Source organism: Xiphophorus couchianus, chromosome 18 (assembly GCF_001444195.1).
Source record: "Xiphophorus couchianus chromosome 18, X_couchianus-1.0, whole genome shotgun sequence".
Taxonomy (NCBI): Eukaryota; Metazoa; Chordata; class Actinopteri; order Cyprinodontiformes; family Poeciliidae; genus Xiphophorus; species Xiphophorus couchianus.
Genome location: NC_040245.1, coordinates 1,917,377 through 1,942,188, shown reverse-complemented (window position 1 = coordinate 1,942,188; position 24,812 = coordinate 1,917,377). Strand labels below are relative to the sequence as shown.

Genomic DNA, 24,812 nt, shown 5'->3' with positions numbered 1-24,812 from the left:
TCATCTTTCTCATTTTCCTACTGACAGGATGTAAATATTTAAAATAAACATTTTTCTCAGAAGAAAATTGGACATTTCTGAGCTCCAAAAGTAAAAAAAAAATTCAAGAACAAACTCAAATTCTGAGATTAATCTGAAAGAAGAAAAAGAAACAAAAACTTGGACATTTAAGTTTCAAAAGCCGAAAATTTACTAGAAAATCTCAGGTTTCAAATTAATCAGAAATTTTCTAGAAAGAGAACTAAAAATTATTGAAACTTCCAAAAAAACAAACAAAAAAAACCCTCTAGAAAACATTAATCTCAAATTTTGAGTTTTTGGTGGAAATTTACTGCCTTTTTTCCCTAAAACAATAATTACACAACTTTCTGCAAATATATATATAAAACACATGAGTTTTTATGTCAAAAAGATACTTACGCTCTGAACATCTTTGACTGGAAAAGTTTAATAAATTTATCTTGCATGTACAAATAGACAAAAGGCTTTATATGATGACATCATAAATCAATAAAAATGAAGCAGAGAAGATGAAATAATCCTTGCTCAAGATTTAAGCGTTGTGTTGTTGGTCCGTTTTGTTTTCACAGGTAAAAGTTTCAGCCGTCACATAAACTCATTTTTAAATCTATTCTAAACACAGAAATGGCAGCAGCGACACGTAAACCAGCCGGAAACAAACGCAGGCGCGTTTCTGACGTTTATTTCTGTTAATTAACTCCGGTTGTAAAAGTTGGCACTGTTTAAAAAAAACCAAAAAAAAACAGCATCATGCTATCAGACACAGCGCCCCCTAATGGCAGAAGTGTAAACACCCAACAAAGTCACGCCTGACCTCTGACCTTTCTGGAATAACTTCTTTATAATAAATTCTCTAAATGATTTTACCAAAAACAGACAAAGATTTAAGTTAATACAGTTATGCATTAATATGCGTTTTTTAAATTAATTACATCTACAAATTAAACTAGAAATGGTAATAAAAACTAAATTAACCTTCATAATATAAAGCGCCACATATAGAAAAACACCATAAAAGGTAAGAAATAAAAGCAAAAGGCACAATGTGGAAACGTACAACACAGTATTAGGGACAGGCTTAAAAAAAGGAATAAATTTGTAATATTAGGAGTTCATTCTCATAACAACTTTCTTCTCATAAAATTATGATTTTATTCTTGTAATTTTATGACTACTTTTTATTTTTTCTTAGCATGCCCCAAACATTCCTTCATACTTTAATGTGTGGAAACAAAACTTTATTTTTAAGTAAGTGGTGATAAAACCCGGAGGATTTATTTGGTGTTTTGAGTTCATACTGAAGAGATTTTATTTTTAAAAAAAGAAAGAAAAGATGTTGTAAACATAAAAGGTTTTGGTGTCAGATGCTGGTGAGCACTGAGCTGGTCTCTATGACCAGGCTGATGGTCCCAGGAAGGTCGTTGTCGTCGCCTTTCTCCTTCAGGTGAAGCGTCTTCTGGACCTTCCCCTGCTCGGCCGGAACCGACACGCGGCCCAGGAAACCGTCCTTAAAGATGTTGTGGTTGTAAACCTGAGAAACGGAGAGGAGGTCAACATGGTGGTCAGGATTCAACGGTTCAAAAGAGAGCGACTCAAACCTCGATGCTGATTGGTCGGCTGGCTTTCTTCCTGTAGAAGAGTCCTTTGGTGTTGAAGACGGGGCTGCAGGTGTTTTCATAAACCGCAGAGCGAACTTTCTCTCCTTCACAGCGGATGATCACATAAGGATCTGAGACTGGAGAGGCAAAAAGTTTTATTAGCTTTTTGCTGCTTTTTCTGATTAATGACATAATAAAAATGAAAAATGTGCAAATATCCTCAAATTGACCCTAAATCAATTTAGCTGGATGAAACTGGTGTAAATATGATTCTGACATGCATATAGTTTTAACCTTGTATTGGTTTTACAAATCAATCATGTTCAAAATAAAACAAATTTTTGACAAAAAATCTATTTGTTTTACTTTCTTCTCAAAGTGAAAAACTGTTCTACAAAATAATGACAATTAAATAAAAATACGGAACATAAAATAAGTGACGGCATAAATATTTATGACAGCACATTTATATTGCAGATAGAAAAAATAGGGCAGTAAATTCCCACCAAAAAAACAATAAATTCTGAGATTAATCGCAGATTTTTTTATTTTATTTTTTAGAGAAATCAAGATAATTTCTCAGTTTGAGAAGTCAAAAAATTTGCTAGAAAAGTATCTGAAATGTTTAGATTAATCTTGAAAATTTTCTAGAAAACCCTCCTTGAAAATTTTAGAAATCAACCCAAAAATAATTGCCTTCTTTTTCTCAAACAAATTTTCATTGACAGAGCAAATTAAAATGTCCTCCTTCTTCATTGCATTTATGAATTTTAAAAACCAGAAATCTGTCAAAAGGAAAAACTAAACCTTCAGGAAAACGTTTACAGGAAGTCACTGAGCTTCTATTGACTGCCATTAAAAACACAAAGAAATTATAGATATTTTTATAAGTCAGGGTTTGAATTCATAGAAGGGGAACAATATTTTAATTTGAAAATTGAAAATGAACAATTTAAAATAATAAAAAAAATAAATGTAGAAAATACCTCTGTCCGAGTCTTGTCCTGCCAGTCCGTTAGCTTGTAGCACGTGGACCTGAGTGACCAGAGACGGGTAACCACACAACCCGGACCAGCAGGTCTGAGGCGGCTCATCAAGAGTCAACTCCCTGCAGGAGAGAGGAAATAAGGCAGAATGCTAGATAACGGGCGGAATTCCACCGGGGTTGCTAGGTAACGGGCGGAATTCCACCGGGGTTGCTAGGTAACGGGCAGTTCCTCACGATTTGAGACGTTACATTTCTAAATTTCTAAGTTTTTTTTTTAAACTGCTCATTTTCCAGACACCAAAAACATGAATTTGTTGCCAAGAATCAACTGGATGTTTTTTTGTTGTTGTTTTTTTTTTAGGGCTAAGGTTGTTTTTTTTAGAAGAAGTAGAGACTGAAATGGAATTACAAAAACATGCTAAATTTGAATTTTGCATAATACATCCAGGATTTTTTTTAAACAGCTGCAAAATGACTGTTTATTTTTACATTGTATTCATTATTATAACTTCTGACAATATTATTGCCATCTCCTCTTCTTTTGTCAACTTATAGTGTGGAATCTATATAGTTGTAAGAAACAGAAGAATGAAACTATGGAAAAGTGTCACTATTTGTTGTTAAAATAAAAGGTGTAAACTGAATTATTGGTCCATTAAGTTTGATTTGAATAAATCAAGGTGACACTTGAACTGTGTTTTTATTTCATTTTGAACCACAGTCAAGTTGCAGGAACTCAGGTTTGCATCGTACTTGCAGTCGGTGGGAACGTCGGCGAAGATGCGCAGCAGAAACTCTCCTTCCAGGCCGGGGTCAAAGGTCGTGGGGATGACGACGTAACGGCCCTCATTCAGTGTGATGCGCAGAAACACAGACCTGGAGTTGATGAAGATGCTTCCTCCAGCCTTCTGCTGCATGACATGCATACGGTACTTCCTGTTCAGCTCCACCTGTGAGGCGTAGTGTTACTAACGTTGCAGTCGCGGCGCTCGTTCTGCAGATGTTTCGTTCTGCAGATGTTTCGTTCTGCAGATGTTTTTTTACTACCTTCTGGATTTCGAAGCCGATGGGCAGGTTTTCTCCTCGTTCTTCTCTCCGAGCGGTTTTGCGGTCCTTTTGCTGCAGACAGATCAGTATCTCATCTCTCGGCTTCTTCACGTCAAACTCGTACTGCAACACAAAGATGAACGTCGAGTCAAACAGCAGAAGAAAACAGCAACTAAAAACGTCCAAAATTAGATTTTTTTTTTTACAGAAGTCTGAACGAACCAATTCTGATCTTTTCACCCCCAAAAATCTAATCAGTGGAACTTCATAGTTGGAACTAACTTGCATCTGATTGTTTTCAAAGTGCCTGCACTCTGAACGGTGATGTCACATTTTATATGACCTTTAAGGCATTGACATGAAACATCATGATTTTGTACCTGAAGAAACCAGAAACGGTAAATATGGACGTAAACAATGACTGAAGATTATAATTATGAAAAAAGTCTGAGTCACTGAAGCGTCGCATTGCAACGCCGCCGCTGCTGGTTCTGTCTCATCGCAGTCAATTTAATTAACAGGATGAACGACAACACACACGAAAAATAATGGATTTCAGCTGAGGGAAAAAAAACAAAACAATTGAGTAGTATAAATGACAGGCAAAGAAATAAAAATGGGATTTCAACAAAAAAAACTAACAAACTTGTAATTCTGTAGTATGTATGACTATGTTGGATTTCAGGAGGGAAACTCATCAGTGAGTAATATGAATGATCAGGGAAAATTTAAAGAAAATCTGGTTTTAGCACAGAAATCCAAAATCAGTAGTATGAATAAACCACAAAAAAACAACATTATAATTCCAGCAAAAAAAATATTGTAATTGAGTAAAACAAATGATCATAAAACCCCCAAAACAGACGAAACTCGTAATTCAGTAATATGAATGCAAAAAAACAAAATTGATTTCAGCAATAAAAAAACAAAAGTTGTATTTCAGAGGAAAAAAATCATAATTGAGTAGAAAGACTGACCATAAAAAAACTCAATTAAATAACAAAAAACATAAATAAATGGATTTCAGGAAAAAATATTTAATTAGTTGAATAATGTGAATGACGCAAAAAACAAAACAAAAGAAAAAATCCTCATCATATTCCAGCATGAAGAGCTGCTGCCGTGTGAAACCAAAGACCTGCGGGTTCTGAAGGAAGGACAGCTTGTTGTTGCTGCAGCCTCCGGCACGGTTGTGAAGCGGCTCGTCATGGCGACGCCAAGAGCCCCGCATCACGGCCTCCTCCCAGGTCTTATGTAAACTCAGATGGGATGTGTTGATGAGACGGCAGAGGATGAGGTCGGTGAAGTTAGCGAGGAAATCATCAAACGACATCCTGAGGACAAAAAAAAAGAAATTGGGAGATGAAGAGAGAAGAGAAAAGAAAGAATAAAAGGAGGAAAGAGAGTTTAAGTTGAAATAAACTGTTAAGAAGGGCTGAAAAAATGTATTAGATTAATTGTGATGAATCAGTTATTGAAATAACCAACTAATTTAGTAATCGATTAGTCACTAAGTGGGAAATATAGACTGAAAAAAAGGACATTTGATAAAAATCACAACATATTCAGAGCAATAATGAATCTAAAACTGTACAAAATATATGTATCTACATTTTACATTTAAAATAAAATCACCTTTGCCTTTAAATATGTTTTAGCCAAAACTTTTTCTGGTTCAAATTCACTAAAGGAATACTATATTATTGCATTTTAGCCAATAACACATTAGTTTTCTTATTTAAAATAGGAATTGAAGTATTTGTTTATTTGAATATTTTAATTTAGTTCTAATATTGCATTAAAAAAGCTGAAGAAGTTATATTAACAGTGAATAAAATGTGCAGATTTTTTTTTTATTCAATTAATAGTTTTAGCTTCACCTGGTTCAAATTCATTTGCTACAAGTGATGAAGCGTTCACTAAAGAAATGCTGCACTTTATGCAATAAAAAGTTTATTTTCTTATTTTAAAAAGAAACTGTATTGTTTCTTTATTTGCATATTTTAATGTATTTCTAATATTGTATAAAAAGGGCATAAGTGCTCAAATGTTCATCTGATTGTCAGAATAATCGATTACTAAAGCAATCGTTAGCTGCAGCCACGCTTCGAAGCAGTGATGCTGTAGCTTTGCGTGGCCAGCAGGGGGCGGCGCTGCGCTGAAACTCACCAGAACTCGCCGTCATCCTGCACAGTGAGGCCCATCCTCTCCCTCTCACTCTTACTGACCCGCTTCCACTCTTCAGAGCTGAAACACAGCAAAACTAATGTTTATAAGGATCACCTCAATATTTATCTGTGACGCTTTGTCCAACGAAAACAACCATAGAACAGCTGCAGTTATTTAATATGCAAGTTTTCACATGTGACGGGAGATTGGAGATGAAAACAATACAAATGAACTGAAATTCAGTTGTAATTCACTATTATAGAATATAATTTATTACTGTTGTTAATAATGTTTTATTATATTCTACAGCACCTAAAATATAACAAAACTGTATTTTTTGAAATGTCTCACACGCCAGACTGTGCTGAGAAGGTTACTAAAAAAAAAATCTCTCGTCACATTTTTTGGCATTTAGCAAATATGAATAATTTTAGTAATTCTAACTAACCTAAAAAAAGAAACTATTAGTCTGATTTAACTTCAGAGAGTGAGAAAAAAAATCTGTACTTATATTTTCATTATATTTAAATATCTGGTTTCAGCTGCAAACAGCATTTTGCTCATTTAGGCTTTAATCAAACGTTAGAATGCAGTTTATTTCCAAACTGTGCAGTTTGAACATCCAGCACTTTTAAGGGCTTTATACAGAAATCAAGGATTCTCCCAAACCTCGTTGAAATTCAAGCACTTTCAAGGATTAAAAGCAACAGTTCAAATCTGGTGTATTCTGCACTGCGAAAACATAAAATATTACCAAGTAATTTTATTAGTAAATATCTTTATGGACTTGAAATAAGACAAAACTAACTCAGGAAGTTACTATCTTCCTGAGTAACTTTTCAGGAAGATATAGGAGCTTGTTTAAGGTCAATAATTTCTTTAAATTGACGAGAAGGTTCTAGTTCCACTCAGATTATTTCACTTACAAGATGGGAAAAATGTCTTGCTATAAGTTAAATAATCTGCCAATGTAACAAATATTTCTTTCATCACTATCATAAAATTATTGACCTAAAACAAGCTCCTATATCTTGCTGCAAAGTTACTTGTAAGTTAGTTTTGTCTTATTTCAAAGATACTCAGATATTTGCACCAGAAACTAGACAATAATTACTCGGCAAGATTTTGTGTTTTTGCAGCGCTCGTCTACAAACAGATACTATCTCTAATTTTTTAACAAGATTCTAACTTCACATCTTCACATAAATAAAAAAATGTTCAGTATTTTTACTGAGTCTGGAGTGACGGTGCGTTTGCTGACCTGTCGCTCCAGGGTCCGTTCCACTCCCTCTGGCCCCAGGGGTTCCTCATGCGGATCATGCCGAGTTTATCCGACTTGAAGAAGGCCAGCAGGCCGTGGCCGAGCCTCACCCTGCGGACGTCGGTCACCGCGTATGCGTGGCCCTTCACCAGGCCGCAGGCGAGCTTGGCCTCCATGTCCTCTGCAGAAACCGCCTGGAGCGACAACCAGTCCTTATCAGTTTCGTTTCCTAAATAGTTTCAGACGTTCCGGGTTTCCTTCGTCTCTCTCACCCGGATGGAGCAGCTGATGAGGCCTCCTCTGTCGTGAACCTTCAGGACTCTTTCGAACAGATTGGCGTGTTTCTCCTCTTCTTCTTTGATCTCGTCCTTCGTCAAATCCACCGGCTCAGAGACGCCGCCGGTGAAATCCACCAGGGCGTCGGCGGTGTTGCCTCCGTCCAGAGCCTCATAGCACCCACACAGCCTAAGCACACAAACAGGGAAGAAACTATAACTTGTAAGGAAGGCTGAGTCGATTAATCTGAATAACTGTGATTATTCACAAGGCCGACAGTCACAAAGTCGGCCTTCTATCACCTGAAGAACATTTCCAGGATTAAAGGACTAATGTCTCAGCCAGATCTAGAGAAACTCATCCATGCCTTCATCTTCAGTCGTATTGATTATTGCAACAGCGTCTTCACAGGTCTGTCCAACAAATCAATCAAACAGCTGCAGCTGATCCAGATGCTGCTGCTGGCGTTCTGACTAAAACCAGGAAGATAGAGCACATAACACCAGTTTTAAAGTCCCTCCACTGGCTCCCTGTAGCTCAAAGAATAGACTTTAAAATACTGTTGTTAGTTTATAAATCACTGAACGGCTCAGCACCACAATACATTAAAGATCTGCTGTTGTTGTATCAACCTTCCAGACCTCTCAGGTTCTGGTTCTGGTTCTGCTCTGCATCCCCAGAACCAAATGAGGTTTGGTTCTGGGGATTTGTGGTGCTTTTATGCACCACAAATCTGGAACAAACTTCCAGAAAACTGTAAAACAGCTGAAACACTGACTTCCTTTAAATCTCGACTAAAAACCCACCTGTTTAGGATTGTATTTGAAATGTAATCAATTACAAATTTAATTGACTTAATGTCATGTTTTGATTGTTGATTCTAGGTAAAGCACTTTGAAATGCCTTGCTGCTGAAATGTGCTATACAAATAAAGTTTGATTGATTGATTAATCAGATTCACTCTGATTAATCAATTACAGAAATAATCGTCAACTTATTCAGTAATCAATAAATCGATAACTCTAGTATACAGACTCAAAAAAAATAGAATAATACATTTAAAATAATACTTCAGTCAAAACTGTACAAGAAATATCAGCATTTAAGATAAAAAACACTTTTGTTTGTAAATATTTTCTATCCAGAACTCAAGTTGCATAGTTTCAACTTCACCAAGTCCAAATTCTGTAAATAAAATCCTCTATTAACCACCTTTTGTAATCCAATTATTAATTATTTAATCAAAAATATATATTTTGTAGCTGCAGATGCAACCTTTGCAACAAATGACTGAAGGTTCACCATAAGAATGACATGTTATTTTAGGTAATAAAATGCTTATTTTCCTTTTAAACGAATGGAATTATTTGTTTATTTGCATATTATAATGTATTACTAATATTGTATAAAAAGTTTAAATGGTTAAATGAAAAATTGGCAGAATATATCCGATTTTATCCGATTGTCAGAATAGAATAAACAATTCCTACAATAATCTGTAGTTGCAGCCCAACTAATTAAATGTATTCATTTTGATCAATTAAAAACAATCCAGTACATACTTTTAAAAAAAGGCCTAAGATCTTAATCTTCATTTTTATCGGCCTGTCTATAGCGCCGTCACCGTTGCTAGGCGACAGGTCATAAAAGAAGCCCGAAGAAGAAAAGTCAGACGAAGATGTTGAAAACACAAAGTAGGAAGTAAAAAATGACCAACGGCTCACTTGGCGTAGGCTTTCTCCACCAGCGCGCTCCAGAACTCGTCCCTGTCGTTGGAGTGGCAGTACACCAGCTCTCCGTTCACCGTCGGCAGCCGGTCATCGATCACCACGTCGACCCACTGACCGAACCGCCAGAACTGGAAGTGAAAGATCCCTGCGTACGTTTCCGGTTTCTCTTGGTTCCATTCCTGATCCTTCCAGTCCGGAATCACCTGAAAAAGAGAATAAAACATAAATATCACTGAGTACAAGAAATGCACACAATTAATCGACTTATCATTAATGGTTTATTAGATTAAAGTTAGTTCCAATAGATTAACTAGTAACGTCCGCTTACAGACCGCATTTTAGCGTTGTAGTTTTGCCACCCTCCAGCAGAGGGCGCCGCTGGTCATCCCAATTTAACTAAAAACCGAACAAAAGGTCCAGTAGAGGAGGCTTAAAAATAACATCTGACTTTTCTAATACCGGATTTAATTTCCCATTTTAAAGGGGGAGAATGTATTTTCCAAGCACATAATGCAATTTTATAACACAATTAAGAAATTACGTCACATTCAGTTGCTATAAAAATGAAATATAACTTAAAAAAGAAATTTGACGCCTTGAAATTGGGAATGTGTTTCTTCCTGCTCTTTCTGAGACTCGGCTTTCAGGAAGTCATCACAACAATGCTTCTCCATTATGCCGTTTACAACGGTTAGTTCTTAGGTTTGGAGTCAGCAGTAGTCTGTATGATAAACTCAGCAGACTTCAGTTCAGGCGTTTCCTAATTGCTGCCACTTTTCCTCGCTTTCTTTACTTAAAAGAAAATTACAAATGACAGAAAATATTTTCTAAATCTCATTTATGTTTCTATCATCCCTTCTGGGAGTTGATCTGAATTCAAAGGTTTTTACAAGCAGTAAAAACACTCGTCAAGCAAAATGGCTGACGTCACTGAAATATGGGAACAAAAAGTGCATTGGTTGAAAAAAATGCAGATTTTTCTCAAATTAAATCTTTAAAAAATAAAAATTGATTAATCTCCCAGCTGAAGCGTTTAGACAGATGGATGATTTTTTTTTTCTTTGTAAAAAACAGAGTTGCTAGTAACTAGTTACAGTTACTTGAGTAACTTTTTAAAAATGTACTTTTAGGAGTTTTTTTTTACTATGCTGTACTTTTTACTTTTCAGTAATTTTATCATGAAGTATTTCTGCTCTTGAGCAGAATTTCTGGATTTTCTATCCACTGAATGAAAAACAAACATGTTTGAACCAAAACTTCACCAGACTCAGACACAAAGCTGCAGTTTTAAAGTTTCATAAGTTTTTGTTCAAAGAAACTGATGTGAAAACAATTTTCTTTTGCCTGATTTTATTTTTTTGTTATGTATAAAAATTATTGCCATTTTGGTCCTTAAAAATAAAAACAATTCCACTTAACTTTACATTTTGGCCCGTCTGATGATGTAATTTTTAAATATTAGTTGATTGATAATTTGATCAGTTACTTAGTACTTAAATAGACTTTTTACCAAAGATTTTTTTACTCTTGAGTAATTTCTCGGACGGCTACTATTTACTTTATACTTCAGTAAAAATACGTGGAAGTGGTGCTGCTCTTTCTTGGGTCTAATTTTTGGTTACTCTTTCCTCCTTTGGTAAAAACCAACAGCTCAGAGTTTTTCCACCAAGGGAAAGCCGTTCTTCCACATCTTGCGTCCCCGCTGACATCACGTCAACGTTGATGTAAGTCCAACCTGAGCTAAAAATAAACGCCAGATCCACCGAGCCGAGACGAGCGGCGCTCCCAGAATCCCTCAGGAAACTCTCAGCGTTCCCACTTGGACGTCATCAACATCCCAGTTGCCTAGCATTTCCAAACATCACTCACCAAGTTAACACCTTAAAAAAAAACATTACATAATAATAATAAAATAATAATAAAACAGAAATTACCCACAGCTTTCTTTATCATTGAAACCTGGGAGAATCTGATTTCTAGGAAGATTTAATCACTTTTAGCTCAAAGTTTGAGTTTGAGTGGAAAATTGTGTCTATTTTCTAAATTTAACTGAGGGACTGGAATAGTCGGAACAATAATGTGTTTGGGTCGATCTCTTCTCCATCCATTCATGACAGTCAATACGTCCCAACTGAACTTCCCTGTGGGCAGGATGAGGCGGGATGAGGAGGAGGGCCAGAGAGAGAAACTGGTCCACCATGACGGAAACAGTTTGAGGGAAGGGAGGAGCAGAACGAGTCTATGAAAAGAGGAGGAGGGAGGGAAAAACTCAGCTGCATCCATCACTGCATCCCTCCACACAGGCTGGCATCGTTCCTCTCCTGAACCTGGGAATACGATCCAAGGCGGACATGGACGCGGATAAATCTTCCTCTGAGAAGTTGGTGCTCGAGTTTAAGGAAGACACCGAACTGACGGAGGTGAGGTTCTCACTTTCTGACAGCTTCAGCAAAAATTACTCAAAAATATCATCTTTAGAGGTGACTGATGTTTGCAAAACATTTATTTTGCAAACAAAAAAACATTTTTTAGATTTTCTTTTGATGCAACTGTGACTTTTTCGATTTTCTATCGAGAGTTTTCCCTGGTACACTGCAAAAACACTAAATCTTTTTTATTTTATTTTATTTTTTTGCCCAACTACTTGTGAAAATATTTTAGTGCACTTTAAATAAGGCAAAACTAACTTACAAGTAACGTTTTAACAAGATATAGGAGCTTGATCTCAATAATTCCTTAATATTGATGAAAAAGTTCTGGTTCCTCTGGCAGATTATTTCACTCATAACATGGGAAAAATATCTTGTAATAAGTTAAATAATCTGCCAGTGACACATTTTCTGGTGATGTTAAGGAATTAATTTAAAAGAAACTTAAAACCAGCTCCTGTATCTTTCTGAAAAGCTGTGTGCAAGTTAGTGTGCAGAAGAAACAAAAAGCACGTGGTAAGATTATGTGTTAGTGGTGGAGTTTGTCGTGAGCGAAGTTGTGTTGGAAGTAAATTCCTGCTAAAGAAACCTTTCTAGAAAAGAACTGGGACATTTCTGAATTTGAAATGTTGAAATTTTGCTAGATTTTCTTTTGTAGATTAATCCAAGAAGGAAAAAAAACTAAAAAAGAAATAAAACCTGGGGGAGTTGATGTCTCCCACACTGAAACACAAAATCTTACCAAGTATTTTTGTTTAGTTTCTGGTGCAAACATCTTAGTCCACTTAAAATGAGACTAAATTAATTTACTCTTCAGCAGGATAAACGAGCAAGTTTAAAGTCAATAATTTCTTAATATTTTTATAAAAAGTTCTAGTTGCAATGGCAGATTGTTTTACTTAGAATAAATTTGACAGAAGAGCTGGTTATTTTTTATCAATACTAAGCAATTATTAACTAAAACAAGCTCCTATATCTTGCTTGTAAGTTTTTTTTTTGTCCTATTTCAAGAATGCGATATTTTTACAAGAAGCTGGACAAAAATAGTTGGTAAGATCTTGTGGTTTTCACTTTAGAAAATGTTGTAAATATTTTTTTACATTTTCACATTTCTTGCTCCTCTCCCTCCATTGTCTCTGCAGATGATGCGTCGTCGCGTCTCATCCCTGCAGAAAACCGGCCAGAAGCGTCAGGACGGCGAGCGGCTGCTGCTCCCCCATGAGGCCGTGCACCGCCTCGACTTCCCCCTGCAGGAGCTCAGCTTCTCCCGCTGGTACTTCTCCCTCTCGGGCCACGGCAGAGTCACCATCACCGGCATCTCCCAACACTGGACCCCGGACCTCACCAACCTGATGACCCGCCAGCTCCTGGAACCGATCGGGACGTTCTGGAGAAACGCCGAGGACCCGGAGGATTCGCCGCTCAAGTGTCTGGAGGCCGACATGCAGGAGTTCGGGGAAAGGATCGCGGAGCTGGCGAAAGTGAGGAAGGTCATGTATTTCCTGTTCGCGTACAAGGACGGGTCCACAGCAGCAAACCTCGACTGCACCATCGAGTTCATACCGGAGAAGTAACGCTGCGGGTTCAGTCTTGGTAGAAAATGTTTAGATTTCAGCATAAATTTTCCCCCTCAAACCCACTAAGCGTTTTTAAATCTTTGTCTGCATGTCTGTAACTCCCACTACCAATTTATTGTAATTATTTCCACACTTAAAGTATTTTGATGTAAAACTTTGCTCATGACAAACTCTACCTTGCTAATTGCCGCCATGTTGTTTTTATCATGCTACATGCTACATGTAGCTCTTCTGGATGATTCCTGTTACGGCATTAAGTTACGTAGTTTGCTGAGTGTTTATATTTTTAAACGGAACCTTTTAAAGTGGATTTTCCAGCCCACATCGGATTCTGTTTGGACCGTTTCTCCTCACCGTTTTGAGATATCTCTGCCGCCATCTTTTATTCGGTCTCAAGGTCTCCGCTTAAGAATGACCAGCGGCGCCCTCTGCTGGATGGCGGTCGAACTACAATACTAAAAGAAGGCCTACGCGGACGTTTTTAGTTAAAAACAAAAAACAAAGTAAATTTCGTTTCTAAGCAGCTGGTCCTGTTTCATGCTTTCACACCTCCTCCACTTACAACTGACAATAAAATAAACAATGAGCTTAAAAAAAACGATGCCTGATGAAATCACTTCATTTCTGACTTTCAGCCAATTATTGTGATATAGTCTGAAGTTAGTTTGTTCTTTATGTTATTCAGTGAAACAGCAGTGAATGGAATCTCAAATAACCACAGTGCATGCACACTGACCTGACAGGAAACAGATCAATGGAGCAAAATCAATTTCTGAAAGCTGTTTGTTTTCACTGGGAGGGAACCGACACAAATCCTGATTTATAAAAACTCGTTTTTTCCTTTAGTCTGCATTTCTGATGAAGCTGAACTGCAAACACACAAAATATTACCAAGTATTTATGTTTAGTTTTTATTTGAAATATCTTAGTCCACTTTAAATAGGACAAAACTTACAAGTAATTTTTCAGTAAGGTAGGAGCTTGTTTTAAATCAATAATTCTTAAATGTTGATTTTAAAAAGTATTAGTTTTAAACAGATTATTTGACTTATAACATGGGGAAAATGTCTTGGAAAAAAGAACAATGGAACTAGTTATCTTTACCAATATTAAGGAATTATTTACTTAAAGCAAGCTTTGTTGAAACATTATTTGAAACGAGTTTTTTCCTATTGTAGGTTTAATAAATATTTGCACCAGATACTAGATAAAAATGCTTTGTAAGATCTTGTGTTTTTGCAGTGCGTTATTTAGAAATTAAAGCAACACAGAGCAGAGAGCAGAAAAAGGAAAATATTTTTCAGGTGCAATAAAAACGTGCGAAAAATAATTGATGTATTTATTTTGTAAAATAAAGTCCTCCAGCTAAATTATCCTGATACAGAGAAGGACTTATATCGGTTTCATGATGCATTTAAAATTGGATCTAAAGAATACAACTTTAAGAAATAAAAACATTTATTTCTCATATTTGTAGAAGAGATTTTCCTCTGTATCCTACAGCCTGTGTTGTGCCAATAAAGTGTTAAACCTTTAAACGCTATTGGTTTTTCTGTCTCCATAACCACAGCTGTGACTAGATGAAACGTTATCTTAGATTTTCTTTTGCTTAAAAGTTTGTCTTTTCTTTCTGTGTGATAATGTTTAACTTTTCCACTGAAAGCAAACAACAGAAACTTTCAAACAGCAAAAGGATCCAGTGGGACGGAGTCTCGGCAGGAACCACTACGGCAAAAACAAAACAAGAAATAAATCAGGAAATGTAGAGAAATGATGGTGAATCAAAGGCTGGCAGAGACTTAAATGCTACAGATGGCAAGGATGGTTAATTATGTAACAGAAATACTATTAGGCTGAAACGAGTAACGGATTACTGAAATACTTGTCAACTCATTTAGTAATAGATTACTAGAGTATACAGACTTTAAAAAGGCCGTTTGCTGAAAGGACAAAACACTGAGATCAGCACTTATACCAAGACTACAAAAAATATAAACATTTTGCATTTAATATAATAATTATTAAAACCAACTTAATCAGAAAAATGAATCGACTGATTAGCTCCACACTGTATTGATGTTAAAAGCGCAGTATTTGTAGCTGCTGATGATCAAGCATTCACTAAACAAATGCTATTATTTCATAATAGGCAATAACATTTTTTTAAAAACAACAATCAGAAATCTCACAATATCTCTGCAACCCCCAGGCTGAAGAGCTCTGGCCTGAATAAAGACAAACTGAATGTAAAAATGAAAAATACTTTTGGAAATACTACATTTAGTGCTGAAACTGGTCATCTAGCTTGGAACCATGTTTGTTTCGGAACCATGCAGGGTGTCTAGACAACTGCCAGGCCCACAGAGACGGACCGACACTGGGAAAGAGCTCAGTTTCCTTTGGGCTGATGGAAAACTGAGAGGTACGGAGGACCTTGGAGACAAACGAGGGAACAGCGGAGAAAACACAGAGGAAACACACAATCCACAAAGGCCGGACACAAAGCACAAACTTTATTTATGTTTAAAGTTTCCAAAAACCTCAAGATGGCCGACCTGAAACACTGAGAGAAAGAAAACCGAGAATGATAAAAGTATTTGTACTTTTTGTAACCAGCTAAGCTCCTTATTCACCAGAAACAAAAACCAAACAAAAAGCCTGAAAATATAAAAAAGCATCTGCAGAAAACCAAACCCAGGATTCCAAGATCAGTAGGAATCATTTATTTCCCCAGCTGACATTAATGCATGATCAATAATGTAGTTATAAATGTGAAATTTATTCAGGCTGAAGCGATTAATCACGATTAATTGATTATTGAAATAATCGAAAAGTAATTTAGTAATCAATTAAACATTAACTGGAGTACAAAGACTCAAAAAAGGACATTTGCTGAACAAACAGCACACTCAGAGTAGTAATTAAGCCAAATTGTAAAAAAAATATACATATAGTTTTCAATTAAGATAAAAACAGTTTGTCTGTAAATATGTTTTAGCTTCATCTGGTTCAACCTTATTGGCTTTTAGGCACTAAAATGTTATTTTCTTAATTAAAAAATGAACTGAATTGTTTGTTTATATCCATATTTTAATGTGTTTCTAATATAGTATAAAAAAGGCTTAAGTTATTAAATGAAAAATCAGACAGCAGGTTTTTTAGACAGTTAACGGTGCCACCTTGTGGATGATCGATGCTACTTGTTGAGAAGTTTGTTGGATTATTCAATATTTTAAGTATTTTTCAACAAATCTTTTTGGTAAAATCTTAATGGCACTGATCACCATCTCCATTCATGAGTGATTCTAATAAGTGAGTTAATAAATGATTTAAAGCTCTGGCATACATAACATAAATGCCTAACAAGTGGTGCAAAAGAACTGTTAAAAAGTGTGAACACAGAAATAAAATGCGTTACCAAGTAGATTACCATGCAAACGGCAGGGATAAACAGGCCAGAACATGGCATTTTAACGCCAACAACGTTTCATGTACAAAAACACAAGGAACATTTCACTCCAGCTTTTTTAAAAAGCTTATTTTCAGGAGTCAACATGGAAATATGTACAGCAGAGTTTGTGTCAAGAGCTTAAGAGCTAATAAAATTAATTTGATAACACAAATGACAGGATTCACATTAAAATAAAAAACACGCTGATTAGATAAATCTAACATTCATGTCTGTTATAGACCAATACGAACACAAAGGTCAGCAGGTCAGCAGGGCTGAAGCGATTCCTCGACTGAGTCCAGTCCCTTGATTATTAAAATTCCTCGAGGAAAATTGATCTGCCTCGAAGCCTCGTTATAATATGTTTCATTATTTAGGCCCCGTGTTCCGGCCGGGACTTTATTTGCGCTCTCACTTCCGCCTGAGTTGTTGACGAAAGCTAATGTTAGCACCATAACGTCCAGTTTTCAAGTTCGGCCTGGGAGGATTTTACTGATCCATGATGATGTCCAGGTTTTTGTTGTTTTTCTGGAGACCAATGAGGATCCGTAAAATGACGGCAGCTTTTCTCCTCCCAGAGCTGCTGGTTCAGAGCGAACAGCGGGATTATTTATACAGGTGAGCGGACAGACTGGACACGGCCGGCGGCTGTGCTTTACATCAAAACATCCCGGTCGCAACAAGTGGGTGGCGAAGCGCATCGTGACGTTACATACCTGGGAGATGTTTCTGTGTGTGACGAATGCAGGAGTCAAATCCCGTCGCTAACATGAACACAAACGCTATGAAGGTCTGGGCAAGGTGAGAGTTCATCTATTAAACCGACTGAAGATGAATATATAAACGAAAAGCTGGAGTACAGACATTTTTTATAATAGCCTGCTCACAAATAGGGAGCAGGCTGCCTCTTTATTATTACACTGAATATAATTTCAGGTTTTTGTATAACTTTTCTTCAGGTTAACTTAGAAAGTGAGCCATTATTGTTACAGGTTAGTTTTCTAAACTACAGAAAAGTTATTGTTAGGGAAGCTCAAATGTGAAAAATTGGACTAATGTTGATATGCAATAGTATCACTGCTGTTATGTTAGATTTACCAATGTTTTATTTTACCTTTTTTTAATCCGATTACCCAATTAATCGTAAGACGTTTACACAGCCCAGCTGGGACTGAAATCAGCATGACAGCTAAAGACCCACAAAGCAAACAGAAACCAGAAACTCTGACTGCTCCAGTCAGAATAACTGGACATTCATGGCTAAAGTGAGATGCTACTGTGCAAAGCAGCAAAACTCAAAGGAAAATAACTAATTAGTTGAATTTTTAGTATTTTGCACATCTAACCTCTACAGTGAGAATAACAGGTTTATTTCTTATTAAACTAAAATACTGTTTAGTAAAACAAAGGAAAATGAAAAATAATTAAAATTTTTAGCATTTTGTTTATTTATTTTCTTCCTATTTAATGCATTTTTAAAATCTGAAACGTGTGCACCATCTCGACCAGTGGTGCCAAACACATTTTTATTTTGTGCCCCATCAAGATCAAAAATGTTCTTAAAGTGAATTTTGCGTTTGTGAATTTTTGCATTTTTCTAGAGGGTCACATAAAAAGCTACGGCGAGGGCAGGATTTGGCACCCGGGCCTCGAGTTTGACACCAGTTTTAGATGATCTCTTACCTTTTGCCAGAATGTTTCTCTGGAAGCCAGACTGGAACAAGCAGCAACAAACCAGCAGTTTCCCAGCTGGCCTTGGTGCAAGTCGTGAGCACTGATCCCGTCTACAAACAGGTGAGGGTTGCTGCTCAACTCCTACAGGGAAAAAATAATTAGTGACTAGTTACATTTATGAAGTATTTCTACTCTGAGTAAAATTTCTGGATTTTCTTCCCACTGAATACAAAACAAACATGTTTGAACCAGAAATCCACCAGAAACAGACACACAGCTGCAGTTTCTGTTAAAGTTTCTCAAGTTTTTTTTATTGAAAGAAACTAATTTGGAAACATTTTATTTTGCCTGATTTTGTTGTTGTTTGTTACTTTTATGAATTATTGTAACTTTTGTCCTTAAAATACCAAAATTTCCTCTTAACTTTATATTTTGGTCCATCTGATGATGTAATTTTTAAATATTAAATTACTGATAATTTGATCAGTTTCTCAGTAACTTTTTACCAAATACCTTTTTATTGTTACTTGAATAATTTTTTGGGACTTTTTACTTTTACTTGAGTAAAATATGTTGAAGTAGTGATACTCTTACTTGTGTATAATTTACCTCTGTGTAAATGCAATTAGCCTTCAGCCTGTTCTTTTGGTATACAGCTGAGAAATTGTTATTTAAGTTAATTTAAAGCGAATAACTGACCCAACTCAGCCATTTCCTGCCATTTTTTCTTTTTATGTGGCGCATTTATCCAAGCCTGCTACTGCTGGACGGCAGAATGAATGACAGGCTGATACCCAGAGGGCGCAGTCAATCATTAAGAGATGAGTAAAGAGTAAATATGATGTTCAAATAAAGATAAACAGAGGCAGGGAACCTAGAGAGCAGCTAAATAACAGAGCTGGGATAAACCACTGGCACACACCCAGCAGAACCACCAACTCTGTGGGAACAGGCACTGGTATGTCACTTAGATCATCTGAAACATCAGAGAACGTTTAAATTCATGGTCAGAAATGTAAAGAAAACCAAAAATAGTTCAGATGACCAAACTCAAATGTATCTCAAAGAGTTCATGGTTCAGGTTCCTGGAAGAGTTTGAGATTCAAAGAAAGTCCAGAACCTGAAAAATGTTGTCACCTGGTAGGTAGGAGCCACTCCTTCATTCAGGTCCAAATGAAGGCGGAAAACACTTCATTATGGAGAACAGATAATAACTTCCACATTTTTTACTAATTACTTATCGACTGACTTGTCTTTATCTGTGAAAAACTCCAAGTGGAGCAGATTCTCTGTAGGTTTTCCTTCCCTGTCCTGCCTAATAAAACAAGTCGAGACAGAAAGTTGTTCTTTGTCAGACTGGTTCAGCTGGATGTCTGGCGGCTGGAAGGGATTTCTGCTTTTTCAACGTCACCTGACGATGTGCTCAAAGCAAAAACACTGAAATGATTAATAGGATTAATCAAGATCAATCGATTATTGAAATAATCGCCAAGTAGGTTTAGTAATTGATTAATCATCAACTGGAACATTCTGACTCAAAATAAGGCCTTTTGCTGAAAGAATAATGCATTTAGAGCAGTAATTCAGCCAAAACTGTATAAAAATTTACATTTTCCATTTAAAATAATAAGAATAACTTTTTTCTTGAATTTCTCCTTTAGTGACATCTTTATCTTCACCTGGTTCAAATTCTGCAAAGAAAATCTCCTGTTAAGCCCCGTTTGCTATGCAATTATGAATCAAATAGATAATCAATATATTAGCGGTACACTGTTGATGTTAGGTCAAGCTGAGGTTTTAGAAAGTGCTGAGTTTTTCATTTTGTTTTTTTAGCTGCAGATTCTTTGTTACTAATAATCAACAAATAATCAACGTTGTGGCATTTTAGGCTATAAATGTTTATTTTTCCTTATTTAAAAAAGGAATTTAATCGTTTATTGATATGGTTTAATGTATTTCTAATCTTGTGTAAAAAGGTTTTCTTTTATCTGATTATTCATCAGAATACTTGGTAGTTGCAGTCATAGACTCAATGTGTAACATTTTATTGAAATAAAACGGTTTTCTCTAGTCAGCACATTTCAGGAGATGAAAAGTTTTCTAACCAAACTGTAAATGTTGCTTTACATTTTTACACTCCTTCACTCAACACTTTAGGAAAAGATCCTGTTAATCAGGCAGCAATAAAAACATTTCCCCACCTCATCACTCTGTAACAGAATCAATCATGTTGATTTCCTAGTGCACTTTGCCACCAGTTTAATTATTTATTTACTCAAATTATTAATGACTGACAGTAAAAACACTTTTCGTCCAGCAGTGGGAGTTTTTACACAGAGAACAAAGTTAAGGGTAAAATTTTACATTTACATCTATGAATTAAAAAAGGACAAACATTGAATCCATGTAAAGGAGAGCAGATTCTAAAAGCTGCACTTTACATGAAACTATAATCATCATCTCCTCTGCTGCCTTTAGAGGAGTTTTAAAGAGGCGTGTGCTTTTATTGTGAAGATAGTACTGAGCAGGAGAGATAAGATAAATCTATTTATGGAAATTATTGAGCAATAATTTAATCTCCCATTTCAGTAGCAGGAACTGCAGCTGCACTCCTGGAAACTAATAATCACGAGAAATGCCAAACATCCTGGGGCAACTGAAGCATATCAAACTCTGATAACATTAAAGAGATTCAGTGTTTATATTTTTTCACGGTTTGAGAGTTTCGCATTTGTTTAGTTTGGTTCCCCTCTGTGGATAAAAATGTGGCTCCCGGTGCCAAAAACGGCCCGCCCCATAGTGACTGAGAAGGACGATTCCAGGTGTAAGAAGATCTGACGATATTAAAACTACTGCTGCAGCTAATGATTATTGCAGTAAAACCAATATTCTATCCATTATTCTGATGATTAATTGGATAAAAATATTTGGAGACTTCTATAGATTTTTTATTTATCCACTTTTACATACAATATTAGAAATTCATGCAAACAAACAAAAAGATTGTTTGCATGAAAACAAACAAACATTAAATATTTTTATTCATTTAAAAATATTTAGAAAGAAATAAATATTTTATTGACCCAAATGCACAAACATAGCACGGTTTTAGTGAATGTGAACCCAGTGAAGCTAAAACTGTACATTTCTGAGTAGAACATGTGTAAAGATAAAGGATCGTTTCCTTCTTCAATGCAGAATGTATGTTACTGTATTTTCAGGACTATAGAGCACACCTCACTGTAAGCACCCACAAAGTTTTTTGTTTTAAAGCTGTAAACATACATGCATGCGCCGCACCGGGCTGCGAGCCGCTGGTATCTCCGCCGTTTGTGTCTTTAAAGCGATAAATAAGTTGAGCAAGTAACAGTTTTGGATCAGTTTGATTTCAGGCAGCCTTCTCATCTCTCATCCCCTTAGTTAAAAAGATTATATACAACAATGTCTGTTTACTTTTTTAAATTCCATTATGCATATTATTTATGTTACAGATAAACATCTCAATGAGTTGAGTGGAGCAAAAGACAAACAACTACAAAAAAGGACGTCTACTGGTTGCAGTTTGGATTTCAGGAAGGATAAAAGAAATTCCTTAAATTCTTCTCCATGTTCAGCCGATTCAATATCTCCTCTGTTTACATTCACTCTTAATTCACGATCACCACCCCCCTTTTTCAGCCTACTTTCTCTCTGCGTCTTGTTTCAAAAGATTTCTCAGATTAATATCCGTAACTGTTCAAGCATTGAGATAGCAAGCGTTTGTTTGTTAAGTAGAAACCCTTCCCAGGGATGTACTTGTTTCTCATTTCCTTACCTTGGGTCTTTTCCAGGTAATGTGTCCAATGCGATTTCCCTGGTAGAAGAGAGACTGGTCGGATGGCGGGAACAGAGGGTCTTCAAAGAGGGTCCCATTCAGTCTGCACCGCCTCCTCAGAGCAGCAAAAGCCTGGCCTTCGTACGGAGCCGCCATCCCCCCTGCACACAATGAAAGCCAAGGTCTGAGACGGGGCCTCCGACAACGCCAACATTTGGATCCTGATAAAGAGACTTCTGTGTTTCGGTGGGAAGAACGCAGGTCATGGGGATTATTTAGACAACTCCAAGAAAGCTGGCAGCTTCAGTTTATACTCACATGATGTTTGGTCACGGACTAACATCAAGGACACGCCCCGAAACTAGTTTATACATGACAATTACTTAAAAAAAAACATTTTTATGGGAAGCAAACGTGCTGGAGCTCTGCTGGGGTTGCTAGGTGACGGGCTGGAACTCTGCTTGGGTTGCTAGGTGACGGGCTGGAGCTCTGCTTGGGTTGCTAGGTGATGGGCTGAGCTTTGCTGGGGTTGCTAGGTGACAGGCTGGAGCTCTGCTTGGGTTGCTAGGTGACGGGCTGGAGCTCTGCTTGGGTTGCTAGGTGATGGGCTGAGCTTTGCTGGGGTTGCTAGGTAACGAGCTGGAGCTCTGCTTGGGTTGCTAGGTGATGGGCTGGAACTCTGCTTGGGTTCCTAGGTGACGGGCTGGAGCTCTGCTTGGGTTCCTAGGTGACGGGCTGGAGCTCTGCTTGGGTTGCTAGGTGATGGGCTGAGCTTTGCTGGGGTTGCTAGGTAACGAGCTGGAGCTCTGCTTGGGTTGCTAGGTGATGGGCTGGAACTCTGCTTGGGTTCCTAGGTGACGGGCTGGAGCTCTCCTTGGGTTCCTAGGTGACGGGCTGGAGCTCTGCTTGGGTTGCTAGGTGACGGGCTGGAGCTCTGCTTGGGTTGCTAGGTGACGGGCTGGAGCTCTGCTTGGGTTGCTAGGTAACAAGCAGTGCCTGCTGATTTCGATTTTTGAAGCAGGTCATTTTTCAGACACCAAAAAAACCTTAATTTATTGCTTGGTCTGACATGATAACAAATTTTGCTGGACAATAAATTGTCCAAGAAGTTGTTGTGATAAATTATAGTATTGTTGTTTTAAACAACAGTATAATTTTAAATGTTATTTAAATACCACTATATTTCAAGTAATAAAAAGGTAATGGCGTAACAAGGGACAAACACATGCTCTAAGATAAAAAATCAATTAAATTCTAACTAATATTTAACGCTGGAATGGAAGGCATTTTAAATATCCAAAATAAATAAACAAAATAACAGAAACAACAAATAAATTGACTTATGAAGTTTCTGTAAACAAAATTGTCAGCATCACATCACAAATTAAAGCAATTTCACTGCATTCTTTGGTAGAAAAGCTTAATTACAGTCTTATGTAACACAGAGTTTAATCTCTATTTACTGAAATGTATAACTGGAATCAGAATAACAAATGTAATTAGAGAAATATTAATAGAGGGAGCTGCATATGAGTAAATAATAAAATATTCAAAACAAAGCAAAGTCTAGTTATTTTAAAACATTAGGTTCTAGCAGGAGAGAACATTTTTTTAGATTAAAAAGTAATAAAAATAAAAAAGCAGAAAACTTTTTCGCCTGACAAGCATGACAGGAAAATGACTCATCAGATTGACACAACGGTTTTATCTGTGTTTCTGTCTCGCATTAAAAAGTGCATCCACCTTCACATTTCATGCATTTCCAGTATGTAAAGGTAAACATAAAGCTTAGGGCTGTTCTCCCAACACCAACACCAACAAAAACATCCTGCGGCTCAACAATGGAGCAACAGCAGGAGCAAATGATGGGTGTGGTTTCATGAAGACACCATGACAGCTGAATAACAACAACCAGAAGTAGATGTTGAAATATCAGAAAGGGATTTCATTTATTAGTAGCAGGAGGTAAAAGCATCAGCAGAGGTTTAGGAATCTCTACAAATCAGTTCAGCTACTATAAAAGCTAATAAAATTATTATTTCTATAGGTTCTGCAGGATTTTGAAGCAATTAGGATAGAAAAATGTACATTTTTTCCTTCTTGTTCATTTTTATACCACCCTGAATATTTCTTTTGTCCAAAAAAAGTCATATTGTTTGAATAAAAACGTTTTTTCAACATTAAACCTGCATTTCCGGTCACAACCACATCTATTCGAAGTTGGACTGAAATCAAATTCATCAAAATATATTTAAATAAAGGATTTCCATGGCAGACAATCATCAAAAACTGACTTCAGTTTTACTTTAAAGGGGCTCGCTTGGCTGAAGTCAGAAGTTATGTGGGAGATGGAAACGAAACTCAAGCTGTAAATAAATAATGCTTTATTAATCAGGCGCCTCTTTAAGATCATTTTTGAATAAAATTGAGTTACATTTCTAACAATATTTGCTATTAAACGCGTTTGAGCGGTTACTCAGATGTAGTTAAATTTAAAAAAGTGACAGTAACGGTTTGAATTTGGGTCTGCGGAAAGGTTTCCAGATGTAACGTCGAGCTTTACCTGCTTTTCGCTCCAGCGGATGTCAAACTAAGTCGTTTTCTCCTCCTAGAGAACTGAGGTTCTTCCTCCTACAGGCCAGTTCAGTGAAGAAAAATGTCTTGTGCCGGAGTAGAGTTACTTTACGACCCTCAAAATAAAACCCAGCTTGGACAGGAGGCACAAACGCACCAACAGCAGCGGCAGCAGCAAGCCGCCTCCAGCCCGCCTCGGCTCC

General features: G+C 36.7%; 2 protein-coding genes across 2 annotated transcripts; one reads left to right on the top strand and one right to left on the bottom strand.

Annotated features, from left to right (window-relative positions):
- Positions 1-428: 428 nt before the first annotated feature.
- On the bottom strand, positions 429-24,812 carry capn5a (calpain 5a). The gene is made up of 13 exons (XM_028045670.1): positions 24,599-24,812; positions 22,036-22,196; positions 18,231-18,362; positions 9,085-9,293; positions 7,357-7,549; positions 7,085-7,278; positions 5,824-5,901; positions 4,793-4,988; positions 3,655-3,777; positions 3,361-3,557; positions 2,606-2,727; positions 1,620-1,756; positions 429-1,552 (listed from the first exon to the last, which is right to left on the bottom strand). The coding sequence occupies exons 2-13, from the start codon at positions 22,189-22,191 to the stop codon at positions 1,382-1,384; spliced, it is 1,908 nt and encodes a 635-aa protein (XP_027901471.1). The 5' UTR covers positions 22,192-22,196; positions 24,599-24,812; the 3' UTR covers positions 429-1,381.
- On the top strand, positions 10,516-14,063 carry ompa (olfactory marker protein a). The gene is made up of 2 exons (XM_028045671.1): positions 10,516-11,510; positions 12,662-14,063. Exons 1-2 carry the CDS (start codon positions 11,442-11,444, stop codon positions 13,091-13,093), a joined length of 501 nt encoding a protein of 166 aa, XP_027901472.1. The 5' UTR covers positions 10,516-11,441; the 3' UTR covers positions 13,094-14,063.

Excerpts from the sequence above, each read along its gene's own strand:
- ompa (XM_028045671.1), top strand. The coding sequence starts at position 11,442 with ATGGACGCGGATAAATCTTCCTCTGAGAAGTTGGTGCTCGAGTTTAAG. Across the intron at positions 11,511-12,661 it reads AAGACACCGAACTGACGGAG|ATGATGCGTCGTCGCGTCTC; the intron begins GTGAGGTTCTCA and ends TTGTCTCTGCAG.
- capn5a (XM_028045670.1), bottom strand. The coding sequence starts at position 22,191 with ATGGCGGCTCCGTACGAAGGCCAGGCTTTTGCTGCTCTGAGGAGGCGG. Across the intron at positions 7,550-9,084 it reads GTGGAGAAAGCCTACGCCAA|GCTGTGTGGGTGCTATGAGG; the intron begins GTGAGCCGTTGG and ends TTGTGTGCTTAG. Across the intron at positions 2,728-3,360 it reads GACGTTCCCACCGACTGCAA|GGAGTTGACTCTTGATGAGC; the intron begins GTACGATGCAAA and ends TCTCTCCTGCAG.